The sequence below is a fragment of the Biomphalaria glabrata genome, chromosome 4 (assembly GCF_947242115.1).
Source record: "Biomphalaria glabrata chromosome 4, xgBioGlab47.1, whole genome shotgun sequence".
NCBI lineage: Eukaryota > Metazoa > Mollusca > Gastropoda > Planorbidae > Biomphalaria > Biomphalaria glabrata.
The window spans coordinates 11425497-11443729 of NC_074714.1; the positions used below are offsets into that span (position 1 = coordinate 11425497).

Below are 18233 nucleotides of genomic sequence, written 5' to 3' on the forward strand. Positions count from 1 at the left end.
AATATTTTTTTTGAGCGACAACGATGACATTGGACTTATCCCTTTGGTCTTTGAAGGGTTAAATATTATGAACTTTAGCAACGCCTTATCAACTTATTGTTGTTGCTTCGTTGTGTTCTGACTCCTGAGCTTCAACATACAGTTGGTGTAGTTACCTAAACATGACCTTAGTCAACAATCTACACTAAACACTGAAGGCTTTAACACTTCAAAAAGTTTTAAATATCAAGATAAGTTACTCATAGAACAACAAGAATGCACAAATGCTCCTTCCTTTCAAGTGCTATTAGAGTATGGAATGGGTTGCCTGAGCCAGCCAGAAAAAAAACAGTGACTTGGCAGAATTTAAGTCATATGTTAACATGCGTGACTAGATGCATGACGCGCAGGACGTAATCATCTTTTTTTTTTTTTTTGGTATCTTATAATATAAGATAAGATAAGACTAAAAAAATCTGAGTTCCATTACCTGTTCTACCTGGTGAAGGTCGTATTCAAGGGCGGGTACATGGGCTGTGATGACGTGTCGTTGTACGACTGCGTCCACTGGGTGCCTGTGGCGTTGGTGGTGTACATCCCTGAACCACAAGCAGGCGGTGAGGTGGACCCGGCGTACGTGGGGCTGGACACCCCGGGTGGGTACCACTTGACGAACGGGTTGCCCATGCTCTGTCTGAGGAGCGCCTCGTCAAGTCTGTAGGCCCTGGGGATATGAAGTCTCATTTAGAATTTCAATCTTCTTATACAGATATACTTCTAATAAGATATTCTTATACAGCTATACTTCTAATAATATATTCTTTTTTTTATATAGCTATACTTCTAATAAGATATGCTTATACAGATGTACTTCTAATAAGATATATGTGAAGCAAAGAAAGTGTTGCTAAGAATAATTACACTTTTTAGAACTGAAGAATACAATTATATTAACTCTTCTCTTTGTAATCTATAATATAAAGCAGAACGGCGTATGTATGTATGTATGTATGTTACGCATAGAAATCAAAACCGTTTCACCATTCTTGAAAATACTTGGCATAAATCTTCCTCGGGTACTAACTGGAACCATCACGTATGTATAGTAGCCCTTAAACAAACTTAAGACCCTCAAAAAAAACTTGCCCAACTCTATGAAGGTATTTCTATTTCATGGATCTAGGCCATGTTTACCATGTTTACATGAGAGAAGATCGAAAGGATCTAGATCTAGATCTAATTTTAAGAACTACACTTTGCACAGATAGTTGTTTACTTTGACACATGAAAATTACAAAATATAGTCTATTGATTTCATTATTTAATAAAATTAAGCTTCAAATGTGTCTTTCAAATACATTTTTACATAAATTCGTTCCTTATATCTGCGAATTTAGAATTCCAGACTAACATTCTTTCATTACACAATACGCGAAATGTTACACATCTCTCTATTCCTAGGTCTAAAACTCTAATTCAACTCTAATATGATTGAACTTCTCTTCACAAAGATAGTTTTATACTTTAACACATGAACATACTAATTATAGTCCAGTCATTCCATATTTTAATCAAATTAACATTCAAATTTGTTTTTCTAAAGCATTTTTCATACATTCCTTCGTTATATCTGCGAAGCCGTGTTGACATACATTTTAATAGTTCCAACGAACTCTATCCAAGCCAATATTTAACTCTAGATCTATCTCAAACTCTAGATCTAATTCAAAGATGATAGATCTACTTTCTACTGTAACACATGAACATACAAAATAAAGTCTATTCATTTCACATTTTAATGAAATATATGTTGGCCAACAAGCAAATGTTTTTATTTGAAAAAATGGATTTAGATCGACAGTGATACGCAAATTAAGACCCGCGGGCCGCGGGTAACATATGGCTAGTACAGGATAATTTCAATATGGAGGTAGCATTAGACTTTTACTCTGTGACTTCAAACTTACTGAAAACAAAAAGGCCACTAACTATCTGTAGTAGAGACAACCGGATACGAAGATCAACTGCTACGCTTTGAGACATTGAAATCAAAGCCAAATATTTTTTTTGTATGAAAGCGATTTTTTTTATATTGATACTAAAGAAATATCGTGATCGATATTCTACGTATAGCCGCTGAATGGTGGCAAGTTATGACCACTTTTCGGAAATAATTTTATTTTTGTGTTTCAAAAATTTCAATAATCAGTTTTAGAACAACGTGCCACATTACCAGCGCTTCTGTCTTAAACCTACCGGAACCAGGGTTGTAGTCCGAATTTGTTCCAGCACAGGACTTCGTTGTTAGACTTTTTACCACTCTTTAAAGTCAAGTGTAATTATCTTCTTATCTTATATATTACAGACGTTACTTCAAAGTAGAATTTAATTACGTCCTACGCATTTCAAGTGTCGATCTAGTCACGCATGTTAATCAATTCTGCTAAGTCGTTGGTTTACCTGGCTGATTCAGGCAACCCATTCCATCCTCTAATGGCACTAGGGAAGAAGGAGCATTTGTACGAGTTTGTTCTAGCGTATTATTAGTTTTTAGTATTAATTATAAACAGAAGTAGATCGTTGTAACTGTAAATATATATATATGTGTGTGTGTGTGTGTGTGTTGACCGATGTAATACATGTAGCTATTTTTAGAAAGATATACTGCATATGCGGCATATAAAAGAAGAGAGTGTCTGATGACATGGAGGCAATCACCTAGATTTAAGTAAGTCGACAGAAATGTTTACAAGTCATTTAAAATCTGGTCATAAAATATGTATTTTGTCTATTACTGCACTGACATTGGAAGCTGGTAGATATTTTTTTTTACTAAAAATTAAGTTTATTTTCTTCATTAAAATTATAATTCAAGCTTTTTTTATCCAATATGTGTGTGAGGGTAGATTGGATTAGCTACCTAGAGACTGTGGCTAAAGCCCAATAAACCTACTACATCAAAACAAAGATAAAGGCACATTCCTCATCCCATATGCTAGGACAAATTTGTACAAATACTCCTTCTTCCCTAGTGCTATTAGAGCATGGAATGGGTTGCCTGAGCTAGCCAGGAAAACCAGTGACATGGCAGAATTTAAGTCATTGGTTAATATGCATGACTAAATGCATGACGCGTAGGACGTAATTTTTTGAAATAACGTCTATATTACATAAGATAAGATAAGATCAACAATTGTTTGTTTCTCCCTATAGCAACATTTGTTTGTATTTCTCGACTGTTTCAGACTGTTTAAGGTACATTTTCATATTGCTCTTTCATTTCACTTGTTCAATTTCAAACTGAATATTTGTTTAAAGATTTCAAAAGTTGTTATCTCTCTATAAGAAATGTAGTAAGTTCACAAAACTCAAACTTACCGCCTCTCCGCCTCTGTGTACGGTGAGTACAGCGAACTGAGTGCCGCTGGGTTAAAGGCCATGCCCGACCCAAGAGGCGCCGCCGTTGACTGTAGGTACGTGTTGGGCATGTGGTACATGCTAATGTCGCACTCCTTCTTCCTCCCACGTCTTCTGGAGCGCCGCCTCTGACGGAAGTCTCCGCGCATAAAGTCCTGGATGTTGGCCGGATGGATGGCCCAATAGTTGCCCTTCCCGTCCTCACATCGTCCAGCCTGTTAATGATGGGGAAAAAATGCATTTACTTTTATTTATATATATATAAATATATATAGGCCTATATATACCGCCCGGTACGTGACGTTTTGGCGCCACCGTTTTGGCGACGCCGATTTGGCCTCGCCGTTTTGGCGATGGGACGTTTTGGCGCGAGCCGTTTTGGCGACAGGACGTTTTGGCGCGAGATATCATTTGACGATAATTTAATAAGCACGTAGTTTTTTTTTTTAATGAACCCTTGAATTCCAGCGACTTAGGCAACTTAAAGTCTTTTGAGAAACATGGCACATGTATTATATTTTTACTTATTATTAGCAAGTGTTTGGTATGTATAGTTGGAGATACCATACAGTCATTAAACAAACCAACGTTAATGTAAACAAATAATTGCATCAATTTTTAGTCTATCATCGTTTCATTTTGTTTTTAATTTTAAAGTAATATCTTAAAAAACTTTTTAAAAATAAAAGTGTGCCTCTTAATAAACACACATACACAAGCCAAAATGTTTATTAAAGAAAATGATGTGAAAAACAAACACACATTTACATTTAGTACGTGGAAAATATGTCTTAACACAAACACTCATGCAAAACATAGATATGAATAATTCTTTTAAAAGAAATAATACAATAAACGTACATAATGTATTTCGCGCCAAAACGTCCCGTCGCCAAAACGGCTTGCGCCAAAACGACCTTCGCGCCAAAACGGCGGAGCCAAAACGGCGGCGCAAAAACGGCGGCGCCAAAACGTCCTGCTTCGTATACCGCCAGAGTACGAGATTTTATTAATAAACTGGCTTTTCAATATTGTTTAACATGTCTATCACGTACTATTCAGTGACGACCTCAAAGATTTGACGAAAATCTTCATTTGAATATGCGCGGACAAACAAAAGCATATTCCAAATTTATATCTTGCATTGTACAGAAGATTTTGTTCTTCATTAAGTACAACGTGAATTCAGTGCCGTAATGAAAGTCAGCAGAAATCAAATCGTGAGAACTGACATAAATACACTCATAGCACTCATCAAACTAATCCAAGTCATTAAATTATTTACATTTAATTTTAAATAAAAGTTAAAATCTCAATAAACACTCTTTCAGCAACATGTTTTGGTGGTTTTTTTTAGCGGCCCCAGAAATGGGGAAAAGACGCTTTTAGTTTTGTGTGGAATGACTGTCCGTCCGTCCCATTTAGATCTCGTAAACTAGAAAAGATAGTGAAAATCCGACATCATAATATTTTAGACCATTCAAAGTTCTGATTCAATGGCTACTTTTTTCTTTTCTGAAAGCGAAAAATCTAATTTTTTAAATCCCTTTTGCAAACAGTTTTTTCATAAAAATACACCACTTTTGAACTATTCACTATTAATAGTAACAAACATTGAAGGCTCTTTAGTATTACTATTTGCCATATTTTGAACACATTTATGCAAATGGTTTTAGATTTTTTGTCAAAAAAATATTTTTGTTACATTTGTATTAAATAAGTTCTTTATATTGACTACTACATTTACATAAAATATGTTTATTTTTTTCTTTAAGAGAAAAAATCTATTAAGTATGCATATAATTAATAAGTAGTTTTACATATTATCTCGTGAACTGTCGAGAGGGCATCTATCAAAATAGCACTAAGGTCTTTTTTTTTTTTTTATGTTTTACAGAAATGTTTTTTCCTTGAGGAATAAGAGATTGTCCCTTTACAAAACAATTATAGCAATTATATATTCATTATAAGACATTAGTTAGGAGTGGTTCACATCTAACTTCACATTCACTTTCACCTATCCTGCTGCACTGCTGGACTTTGGGGCACCACACAAGATCCGTCAACCTTCTTTCTCCATTCTTCTCTGTCATTTGTCTTAGATAGAATTTCAGTCTGATGTCCTTTCTGAAAATATTGAAACCTGCCTTTTTACCTGCCTGGGTGGACCACTTAGGGGGGCGAAAATGAGTTTGTGTCTTCACACAAACTGTCTTTGTAGCCTTTTTTTTTTTTGTTTTTGTTTTTTTTTTTGTTTTTTACATTCTTTGCTTTTGTTGGCGTCCTTCAACAATGGTTCATCTCGTAGAACACGTATTTGTGTGACTGTACCTCCATAATGTTGTCAACCATACCCGTACCTGAGAAGCACAGTGTCCAACGATGCCACATTGTCTAGAAAAAATAGACAACCGTCTCGCTAAGACCAACAGCGCTTTTGAGAGTATAGCGGAATAGGTCTCTTCACCTAGCAACCAAAATCAATGTTAATAAAGCAGTGATTCTCACCACCCTTTTTTTTTTATGGCTTCAAGACCTGGGTGATCTCTCGAAGGCATTTGGGGTCCTATCACGCTTCCATCAAAGTCTCTTCGCACCATAACAGGCATACGCTGGCAAGACTACATTACAAATAACTAAGTTTTGTTAGAGGCCGATGTGGACAGTAGCCTATTACCTTTCGGCAGTTGTGCTGGGTCAAACACCTATCCCAAGTCTGATACGACCTCATACTAAAGGCGATCTTCTTTGGCGAGCTTAATAGAGGTTCCCCCCGTAAGCGCTATAAAAACCAACTCAGGCGCCATTTCGCCTTCACTGGCATAGAGGAAAATAGCTGGCAGCAGATGGCCTCCGAAAGAGACAGTTTGAGAGCTGTCACAAAAGCTGCGGGTCACACATTTGAGACTCAAAGAAAAGTCCTCATTGAAGACAGTCTCAGAAGACGGACAGAAATCTTGAGTAGACTGCCAGCGGACAACGGCTTGGTCTGCACTGTATGCTGAAAAAAATACGCAGAACGCAACTGGATTTGCTTAGCTATGTAAAATATTGCATTCATCCTTAATCTTTGGACTGGAAGGCAATGAAATACAAGACAGTTTAGTGTGTTTGGTCTGACCTCCACGTAAATATTAGCTACCACCTTGTTTTGATTCTTGCAGTCTTGAAAAAAATGAAATTCATGTTCCTAGTTTAATACAAAGACACCAGACGCAAGAAACAAAAGAAAAAGTTAAGGGGGGGGGGGGTAAGAGAGGTGATGATCAGAGGAGCTACACAACAAATTAAGATCGTTCACTTACGAATAAATTTAAAAAGTATACTTTTCAGATTAAAAGGCTCAGAGCTGAACAAGTAACAACAATGACATCTTAGACTCTTAATCGAGCCATTGTCGTATGTAGATGTATTTACATATAAATTTTATTTCGAAAACAACTCTAAAAATTTTGTTTTAAATGCCATGGTATATACATATATAATTTTTAAAAAAAATCTCAACTAGTTGGCCACATTGTGAACACTCGAGGTCGACCGTTAAAATTGGTTTAAACGTGTTTCATTATCCAAACATTAATATTGTCCAAAAATTTATTTGTTGGAATCTTTCTTTACAATACTAACGCGCCATGTGTAAGTCTATAAGTGAACAGTGCACCAATGTTAAAAAGTCCATGTGTAAGTCTATAAGTGAACAGTGCACCAATGTTAAAAAGTCCATGTTTAATTCTATAAGTGAACAGTGCACCAATGTTAAAAAGTCCATGTGTAAGTCTATAAGTGAACAGTGCACCAATGTTAAAAAGTCCATGTTTAATTCTATAAGTGAACAGTGCACCAATGTTAAAAAGTCCATGTTTAAGTCTATAAGTGAACAGTGCACCAATGTTAAAAAGTCCATGTTTAAGTCTATAAGTGAACAGTGCACCAATGTTAAAAAGTCCATGTTTAAGTCTATAAGTGAACAGTGCACCAATGTTAAAAAGTCCATGTTTAAGTCTATAAGTGAACAGTGCACCAATGTTAAAAAGTCCATGTTTAAGTCTATAAGTGAACAGTGCACCAATGTTAAAAAGTCCATGTTTAAGTCTATAAGTGAACAGTGCACCAATGTTAAAAAGTCCATGTTTAAGTCTATAAGTGAACAGTGCACCAATGTTAAAAAGTCCATGTTTAAGTCTATAAGTGAACAGTGCACCAATGTTAAAAAGTCCATGTGTAAGTCTATAAGTGAACAGTGCACCAATGTTAAAAAGTCCATGTGTAAGTCTATAAGTGAACAGTGCAGCAATGTTAAAAAGTCCATGTGTAAGTCTATAAGTGAACAGTGCACCAATGTTAAAAAGTCCATGTTTAAGTCTATAAGTGAACAGTGCACCAATGTTAAAAAGTCCATGTTTAAGTCTATAAGTGAACAGTGCACCAATGTTAAAAAGTCCATGTGTAAGTCTATAAGTGAACAGTGCACCAATGTTAAAAAGTCCATGTGTAAGTCTATAAGTGAACAGTGCAGCAATGTTAAAAAGTCCATGTTTCACCCTATAACCTCCTAGAGATTTCGCATCACCTGAGGCTTCGTTCTAAAACCATAATAAATATACTAACTTCAATATTAAATGTCTGAACGAAACCATTTGAGAAGTTACATTGTTAAGACTTTCTTCCCAGCCACTAATAGTCCAATAGTCGTACACAGCAGGTGCAATGGAAAACGACACGACATGAACTGCGGTTTTTCTAGACTGTAGGCGCACGTCATTTCTAGTCAAATGTACAGTGACACTTAGAACTTACAGAGCATTAAAGCAACTCTTGCTAGTCGTTTCCCAATCTCTCAATCATTTCCGTCATTACAAAAATGTTTCCATAATGAGTTCTGGTAAATAGGTTTCACAAATCATTCAACCGAGCAATATTTCTAAAAGACCATTCCTTCTTTCTGAAGCTGCTGGCTGATTCTTGTACAATTTAACAATTCTAGATCAATTAAAACATGAACAAATAAAAAAAAAATAACCAATTAGTTAAGTAATTAATGGTAATTAATTCTTTTTTTTTTATGATACCTCTATTCAATTCGTAACTTCGAGGAAACTTGAAAACCCTAAAACCTAAGTCTTAAAGTCTATCTTATCTTATCTTATTTTATCTTATCTTATCTTATCCTATATAAAACAAACGTTACTTCTAGATCTAAAGGACTATCATTTGAATATTATAAAGTATAGTAGATCTATTCATTCGCTAAACCAGGGCAAGGATTCTTTCGGGGTGTAAAAGGGAGGGGGGGGGGTGACGGGGTAAAAAGAGTTCCTTTATTTAACATTCATTAGTTTATAAGAGAAAAATAATCGCTTACCAAGTTGTATACAAGAGGTACTGACTTTTTAAAACAACTAGTTCTTTACATTCTTCTTGTTATTCAGTTGTTTTGTTTTTTCAACAGTATTTTGTTTTATAGGTAAAAATGAAAAACAGAAACAGATTTAAAATTGAAACAACTAACTAATTGGATTGCGATGCTTTTTCTTCTATTATAATGTTTAGCGTTAATTATGAATTGAATGATATAAACACTATAGCTAGAGAGGAAGAGAGAAAGAAAGGGAGAGAGAGAAAGAGAGAGACAATAACTTATTGAATAAGAGACATACAATGAAAGACCACAGATTTTTCCTTGTGTGCTTACTGTTTAGGTGTAGCCACGCCCACTAGATGAGTCTCCGCCTACTTTAGATCACATGTTAGACTAGACTAGAAGACAGCCTACGTAGACTGACGTGTCTACATTTGTAACCCTAACATAATATTTTTTTATTAATTAAATTTCATGTCTACATTCTCAGTGATTTCTTTCTACTTTTGTTTTCAATGACTTGTGTTATTACATTTATTTAAACTACTGTTAACACAATGCTAAAGAAAGATGATAATAATAATGTAGCTTTGTCCTATATTCATAAAATGATTCTCATCTTATTGAAAATAATGAATAATTTTGACTACATTTCTGTGAAAAGGCTGCCTAGCCGTGTTCTATCGAGATCAATCGACATATATGTGAACGAGAAATAAGTATATATCAATAATATTCCACTAATCAGAGGTGGGCTTAGCAGTTCGCGGGGCCCGGTGGCAAGTGTCATACGTGGGGCCTCTGGCTAGTGTCATATGCGTGAGCCTTAAGACACTAAGAGTAGACAGTATACATGGCCGGACGAAGGCGAAGTTAATTTTGTGGCCCAAAATAAAATAGAAAAATAAAAACTATACAGTGAAAAAAAAACTAAAATTATGCAATTTATTAAAAACCTTGTGTACTTCAACAATAACATTGATAAAATTGTTCGCTATTTCCTACTTAAATGACGGCAGTGGAGATAGATTTAAACATCAGTTGGAGGCCCCAGTGAGCTGCCTAGTGCCCTAGTTTGCGTATGCCTAAAGCCGGCCCTGCTGAATATACATCAAGCCAACGGGCTCGTCCACCTTTAATAATGTAGTTGGTCTTGTTATAGTATCTGACATAGGTACTGTAGGATATTATTGGCCGTTTGACTACATTATGTATTGTATTTGTAATTGTTCTTCCTGTGTGATTTGGCTTCTAAGATTTTGTCCACAGACCTCTAATATTTGTTTTGTGGCCTCTAATCAACGTAACTTATGATTCAGAAACATTTGGAATGAACAATCAATAAACTAGTTAATAATCATTTTTGTTATCGCGGGGGCCACCTCATGCGCCGGTCTGCGGGGCCCCTCAGTGCACGGAACAAAGGCTTGGAACTCACTCCCCATTGATCTCAGACAGACAACATGCTACACTACATCCAAGAAGAACATTAAGACCTATCTATTCAATTTTTTTTTTTAGATTAGTTCGTCCTTTTAACTCTCGTGTTTATGTTTGAAATGTTTTCACAGCACCTTGAGTCTACATTTTATTAATTAACAGCGTTCTATAAATTATTATTATTAATTCTTCTTATCAGCTTGTAAATTCTTTTTCAGCTCCACAAATAAAAACCTTCAAAAAGCAAAAACCTGAGTGGACGCGGATCTCGGAAACAGCTCTAACGATTTTCCTAGAAATTCCAAAGTTTACGTATACATTTGGGAAAGGAATTGCTAGCTAATTGACTAATTGGCCTCACTGGGAAAAACTCTGGTTTGAACGTTATGAGTTTTCCAAATATAATAATCTTTAAAATAAACTTTGGTCTGGAGGTCTCAACAATTAACATCTTGAAAACGCGTACGTCAGCGGGTATTCCCGCATGTATTGAGAGCTTCAATACATAAATAAATGTTCAGATACATTTTACACACTTTCTTCTAAGTCTGAATCTATAGACCTATCATTAGAATTTTATAAACTTTGAGTAGATTGATACATTCGATTAACCAAGAGTTTTATCGGGAAGAGGGGGAGGGAGAATGAACTCGTTACAAGTAGCATGTGAAGTAAAAAAAAAAAATTTTCCCATGCCGGGAATCGAACCCGGGCCGCCTGGGTGAAAGCCAGAAATCCTAACCACTAGACCACATGGGATTAGTGTAGGTACTAGTAACAGTTTTACCTTTTCATTGATAAATTTGATGTTAGAATAGAACTAAATATTTCTTTTTAATGAATTTTGAAGGCGTTAAGTCTCAGATATAGGGAAAATTGTCAAGTTTCAATCCAAAGAACAGGCAATGTTTAGATGTGAACTGGTGACTGGTGGATAGCTGGGCCAGTTGTTGGCTAACATCACTAAGTCATAAAAGACGAATTATCTTTTTATTTTGGAGGAACGTCTGTTAGCTATAAATAATATGATAAGAGTTTAACGTAGGCCTAATTCGATAGATAATTGGCCTACGCCCTAGGTCATCTCTAAACACACATTTCAATAAGTTCTCATTTTGTTGTATTTGAAAAAAAAAAAAAAAAAAAGATTTCAAGAAACAGAAACTCTATAGCCTAGATATATGGCCTAGATGTTCATTGTAGATAACTTATCATGTCTTCTAAATTACAAATGTTCTTTCAAAGTAATAATAATAATTAGGCCTACTCCCGACACGTATGCACGTGTTAATCTAGACGAGCCTTTAATCTTTTCTAAGTCATTAGTTTCCCTGGCTGATTCAGTCAACCCGTTACATGCTATAACTGGCAACTGCTTTATCAAAGAAGAAGCAATTATACAATTTGTTTTCTAGCATGTGGAATAAGAAATGTGTTTTTATCTGTGTGTTTTTCTGAACATTTTACTAGATTTTGTTTTTGTATTTGTAAATAATGATTCAGTGTTTTATGTATTATTGCCACTTTACTTTTTAGTCTTCTGTCCTGAAGTGTCTCTAAGTTTAGTGATTTTACTAATGGTGTTACTCTAATCAAATGTGAATAGGCTTTGCGCTTGTTTTAACTCTCTCGGCTGGTTTTAGTTTCTTTATGTTTCCTTCAGTTTAGCCTGTTAGTTTTTTGTAGGTATATTTTTTTTTAACCGCTACAGACTACAATATAACTTTTTTTTTGTGATAGACCTATCTACAATGTTATCAATATGTAAAACTTCTTCAAGATTATGTGAGACAGACTGTTTGTTATAAGGATATAAAAAAAGACGTAAGCTATTGGTATGATATTTTGTTATGTGTGAGGTAGTGTTGTCAAACAACATTGTTTATTCAAAATAATATCAATATTATTTGTAGTATAATTATTATTTAAAAAAATGAGTACGAAACATTTCACTTTTAATTTTTTGTAGTGCAAGTAGATAAAATTTTTGAAATGTAATATTTCTAATCAAAATTTTAATACTTATAACTCCTAATGATATTATTTTAAAAATATTCTCATTGTGTAGGCCTATACATATTTCTCTGACTATTGAAAGGTTTCTAAAATTGAAACAAATCCTTAAGTTGTAAGTATTTTGTGGTATCAGCTCTAGGACAAATCTCGAAAGTATAGAAAAACTATATATTTCCAAAGCTTTTAATAGTTTTGCATTCTATTAGCACTTGTAGAATCAAATAAAAAATGTTAATGTATTCAAACAATAAATAATTACGAATAACTTGTGTGACAATCTGTAATAGTATTGATGACCATCTGGACAAGAACACTAATTACGATAAAGCTCCCATTAGACCTAACAACGTTCTAGAATCTCACCAGGTAAGTTCCATTTGAGCCAGTCCCTTTCGTTATAACAGTAGCCTATAAATAATTAGAAGGATTTTCATCGAAACCAAAAACACAAACAAAAAATGAATAATAAGAATAGAACTGGCAAGAAACTCATTGAGATAGACAATTGCACTTAAAATGATTTGTTATTTTTCTATGAAAATCTTCCTTTACATCTTCACACTTCTCTCTCTTTCTCTCTCTCTCTCTCTCTCTTTATATCTCTCTCTCTCTCTTTATCTCTCTCTCTCTCTCTCTCTCTTTCTGTCTCTCTCTTCAACCTGTCATCATTGCATTAAGTATTTTTCCTAAATGAAATGTTACTCTCGTAGCAGTAAGACTTTCATCTAATGATGATGTCATCAACTTTGTCAAGAACTACTTAATGGAGAACCAGGTGATATAGGTGGACTGTTTAGAGACGTGTCTGTATCGCTGGGAGAAGTATATAGAACTAAATAGGGGACTATATAGACAAGTGATTGGGCCTCGCGATGACCTGATAACTATTATTAAAAAAACAACGCAAAGTAAAACTCTATGGCCGTATTACAAGGCCTTCGGGGCTTGTAAAGAACAGGGAACAGTACCAGGAAAAAGAAGAGGAAGCAGACATAGAAAGCCATGATAAGACGACATAAAAGAATGAATGGGCCTACCATTGAAAGAGGCTCTATCGGAAGCAATAGACAGAGACAAATGGAGAAAGACGGGCAACAAATCTTGCGAAACGCCTCTGACTAGAGGATGGGTGAAGGTGAAAGTGATGTAGAAAAAAATATAATTAATTATTTAATTAATAATATGCATTATAAAACCGGTTCGATTGCTGAGCTTAGAAATACACATTTTTTTTAAAGATCGGCGAATGTCAAATAAATGTCATGGTTGATTTACTTTTCTTTCTCTTTTTTTTTTTACACGAGCTTAAAACACCAAGCTGGGTTTATTCACACTTCCAATAACAGAGTGTGTTACTTCAATAGATCTATCGCATTCGAAGAAAAATCCTTAACTGACGCTGTGTCGTGAGACAACCCTGGATTTCTCTTTAACGAATTTCGTTGCTAGATGTGGCAGAGAATATTTTCTTATGTATGATATAAATAGTAATTATTAATTATTATAATATGTATATATATATAGGCCAGTTTATATATTATCTATAGGTGAATGCATTGCGATAATATAACAAACATAAAGCATGAAACAGACAAATCACACATTCAAGCAGACAAAACACAGATATAAAACAGACAAAAAAAACACAGATATAAAACAGACAAAACACAGACATAAAACGAAGCTAAAATATAAAAAAAAAATCTATCCAAGCGAGCCAAAATAAGACGCCAAAATATTCAATATATCCTAATCAATCTTAACCGTCTTTATCTCGTCGGTCTGTTGTAGATTTCTAGGTCTCTATGTCTCTCCAGTGAGTCAATTTTTAAATCTATTTGTCCACCAGTCAGTCTTTATATTCATCGGTCCATTTGAGGCTTCATAAGTCTATATGCACGTTTGTCGGTCTACATGTATGCGACCATCAGTCGCTTTATCTGTAGGTCAACAAAACTGCTGGGTATCAGATAGCAGGCAAAGAAAACAAATGTGTCAAAGCACACTTGGGAGCGTAGTTAGTCAACAACTAGAGACCTCATAGCAAAAAAAAAATAAATAATAAAGTTCTTTCTCACTATATATGTGTGTGTCAATATAACGAATGGAATTCTCAAGAAATTTTTTTTAAAAAGATGTTTTGTACATAAATATATCAATCAATATAGGCCCCATGTTTCTATTATAGGCCCCAAGTTTCTATTAAAGGCCCCACGTTTCTATTATAGGCCCCATGTTTCTATTATAGGCCCCATGTTTCTGTTATAGGCCCCACGTTTCTATTATAGGCCTCACGTTTCTATTATAGGCCCCATGTTTCTGTTATAGGCCCCATGTTTCTGTTATAGGCCCCACGTTTCTATTATAGGCCCCATCTTTCTATTATAGGCCCCACGTTTAAACGTTTCTTTTTTTCCCCATCAACATAAAATAAAATTTAAAAACCCAGGTTAAAATGTCAGTTACAATGCAACAAATGTAGGAAATATTATTGTCAACAATTCTCTAAGAATCACACCTTGAGATTGAATATTCCTTTGTTGTTGTTTTCAGCAAGACAAAGAGAGGAGAGACACTTTACAGTTGCTTTAGTATTCATTTAGTATTATTTATTAGTAGTAATTATTTTCATTTCTCCGTAGTAACCGTATGGTGAATGAGACATTTACGTTTAAATGTTTATTTAGATGTTCAAAATATGGTTTGTGCTAACTTTTCCAGAAAATAAATAAGTTGCTCATGTTACATTTAGATCTAGTGGAGGTTTTTAAAACCATAGATTGATCTAATGTTATCTTAATAATTTCAAACGAAAATTTGGAAAAAAAAAGTATGTATTTGTTTGCGTGCGTATTTGTGTCCTTTCAATTAAATAACTTGTCGATGAAAACATTTTGTAGAGAAAGTGATAGTTATAGAGGTCAGTGCAGATTTCAATTACCTTCCTGTTTTTAACTGAAATAATTCAAAACTTAAATGTAAGTGTAAAATTTTTAAACTGAAAAGCTCCAAATATTTATATGAAAATAACGGCAAAACTTGTCCGATGAAGCACCGCTATACAATATGTCATCTATAAGCTATTGCTGTTACTAAAACAGATTTAAAAGTGTGCCTATAGGGTGATTTTGTGAAATATAGTTCTGATACAGTGAACAACTATACAGTGTACTGTCGTTACAAGTTAAGTTAGCATATTGTACATTTCTTTTTGAGTTTCAAAAGTCTTCTTTAGTTAAACACTTTTTTAAAAATTCAAAAATTTTCCATAAATTATTAATAAGAAATAATAATAATATTTTAAACATGAAAATTAAAAAAAAAAAAATGAGGCGTAGGCCTAAACTGGCATGCACCAAAAACGTTCAAATGGCAAGCGAAGACAAAGGACACAGAGAGAGAACTCTGTGCCCCCCAAACTCTTATCCTGATTGCGAAATTTTTATTACATATTATTTTTAGAAAAAAAAATAATTTTTTAAAATCAAAATCAATTATTAATTTTGATTTAATTCTTTGAAAATAACTACTAAAATTATCTTTACGTCAACTCAAAGTTGACGTCATTTTGGCCTACTATTAACTTTTCTGTTGGCATTCAAGATTTAATTTTGAGGGATGTCACGGTACAATGAGTAGGCTAATATTGATTCACATTTTCAACTTGAAGAGACTCAGACTAGCAAAATAAAAACATCGAAGGCTTTTAATTTGTATCTGTCTCCTTGAGAAGAAAGAAAAGCAAGTCCTAGTGGCTCTACATATTTTGTATACCGCACGCGGGTGAATGTTTCTAGAGCTAGATCTAATACATTGAACATCTTGTAAGTTAGCTTTTTGAGGATTGTAATGTAAGGAAGTTAAATTGTTTAGTAATTGACAAAATGGTGGTTAATTTCACAAACATTGCCAAATAAAATATCTGAAGTTATTATTATCATCATTATCACTGCGTAAAGTGACAAATTCCTGTGTTTATTAACGTACTATTGTGTATCCAAAATATAATTCAATACACTTTGTGTACTTTCTAGTTTATGACTACAAAGATAGTGTTTTTGATTATAATGATTTCTTAACATTCAAAGTCAAATACACCCCTCCCCTTCCGTCCAAATATTTTTGTTATAATTTGTTTTGTTATTAATTTTAAGTCAGTTTACAAAGTGGTTACGTTAGTCTTTAACACAAATCCTTAATTTTTAGAATGACGAATAATTTGGAAGCAATAATACAGGGTGCTGAAGGAATGTATATATTCTATTTGGCCTATTTTTAGAACTAGTTCTATTATGTAGAGTCAGTTTATCCGTATAGAAGTTGGTCACGTAACAAAGCTTAAAGGCTTAGAGCTAGGAGCTTCATTTGTTGTTTATTGCTCACATGGTAAGAAACTTTTTTTCCCATGACAAATATAGTTACAATTTAAGAGAGACAGAGAGAGAGAGGGAGAGAGAGAGAGAGACAGAGAGGGAGAGAGACAGAGAGAGAGAGACAGAGAGAGACACGTAAAAAAAGATTTAAAAATTTGCAAAGCAGTTGAAGTAAACTCCCACCTGTTTCTGTGACCAGAGAATTACTATGGAGCGATGTGGCCATTACAACAATCGCCGCAGCTAATATCAGGCAAGCGGGGGGTTAATAAAGCGGACATAAAGAAATCCAATAATCCCAAAGTTCCAATCAAGAATTTTGACTGCGACAACCAGACGATTTGCCCCAAGACCAATTTTGCATAAAATGGATTTTTAAATATTTTAAATATTGTATTTCTTGGTTGCTTTTCACACATTCACAAGCATAAATACAAACAAACATTAAAAATCTGGAAAAATTGTTACTTTTTCACACACATACACACACACAGAAACGCACACAGAAGCACACACACACACACACACACTAAGCCAGATAATTTGACCACTGCAAAGATTGTGTGGAATGCGTCGAACGCTAATGACCAGCCAGTCTAAACTATTGATGCTGGTGACAAGACCACGTATCAAAGTAACGAAAGATTGGTGGCCCGGGCTGATAAGGAGATCGGGCCTGGTACCTGCTCGTGTAACTATTAATTAATCCCATTGACACACCAAACAACGTCCATACAACTTGTGAGGAAACATCTCCATGCAACCTACACGATGTTTTAGTGTTATCTTTGAACAGATTTAATGTCCCCCCCCCCCCCAGTCTTTGATGTTCTTTGTAATGTTGTATTTTGGTGTCAATGACAAGTTATAGAATTATAAAAGAAAATGTATTACATTAAGTGTAATCAAAGTAGTTGCAATTTAGTTGTAAATATTGCCAATTTAAAAAAAAAAAGTTTTATGTAGGCATACATTTGATATCGGGGATGGTCATGAGAGAAAGAATTGGAAGAAATGTGGGCTTCATCTTGTAAATGGGAATGTGGGCTTCTCCCTGTAAAGAGACAGTGAAACCCTTTAATATGCATAGGCCTATATTTCCTGATCGCGCTGGAAGTGTCGAAGTCTCGCTTCGAATTGCAAGTGCATGAATATTTACCAGTTTAAACTTATTTATTATAAGGATTATTTTATGGGGGCTTGGTAGCAGAGCGGCTAATGTACTTAGGTTCTGAACCGAGCCGTCTTGGGTTCGAATCTAGTCGAAGACTGGTGTTTTAATTTCGGGATTCTCGGACACCCCTGAGTGCATCCAACTCTAATGGGTGCTTGACAGTACATGAGGAGAGTAAAGGTGGTTGGTCCTTGTGCAGGCCACATGATACCTTTTGGCCCTTATAAATCATAGTCTTAAAGGGATACTTTTCTAACTTATAATCAACTTTATAATATGTAATAACTACTATAACTACTATAAGTACATTTATTTAAATTGTATTGTATTCTCGTCTATCGAAGCTGCTTATTTTATTAGTAATAAGATCTTATGAGTCCTAGATCTAAATACAAAGCAAGTTTATGAGCAGAAAGACGCCAGTTAGCCAAGAAGTCTACGCGCTAGGCACACATTTATAGTAAAAAAAAATATT

General features: G+C 34.5%; 1 protein-coding gene and 1 non-coding gene across 3 annotated transcripts in view; both read right to left on the reverse strand.

Annotated features, from left to right (window-relative positions):
• Positions 1-18233, reverse strand: part of LOC106058718 (forkhead box protein G1-like) — a 33170-nt gene that overhangs the window by 13459 nt on the left and 1478 nt on the right. The window contains exons 2-3 of one of the 2 annotated variants that reach the window (XM_013216209.2): positions 3358-3611; positions 470-694 (exon numbers count right to left, since the gene is read on the reverse strand). In XM_013216209.2, the coding sequence (XP_013071663.2) occupies positions 475-694; positions 3358-3611 (474 nt within the window). In that variant the 3' untranslated portion in view covers positions 470-474. Of the gene's footprint in view, positions 1-469; positions 704-3357; positions 3612-18233 lie in introns of both variants that reach the window. The other variant, XM_013216208.2, reaches the window with a different exon arrangement.
• Trnae-uuc (transfer RNA glutamic acid (anticodon UUC)) lies at positions 10883-10954 on the reverse strand. Its single transcript has one exon. It is a non-coding gene; the product is annotated as a tRNA-Glu (tRNA).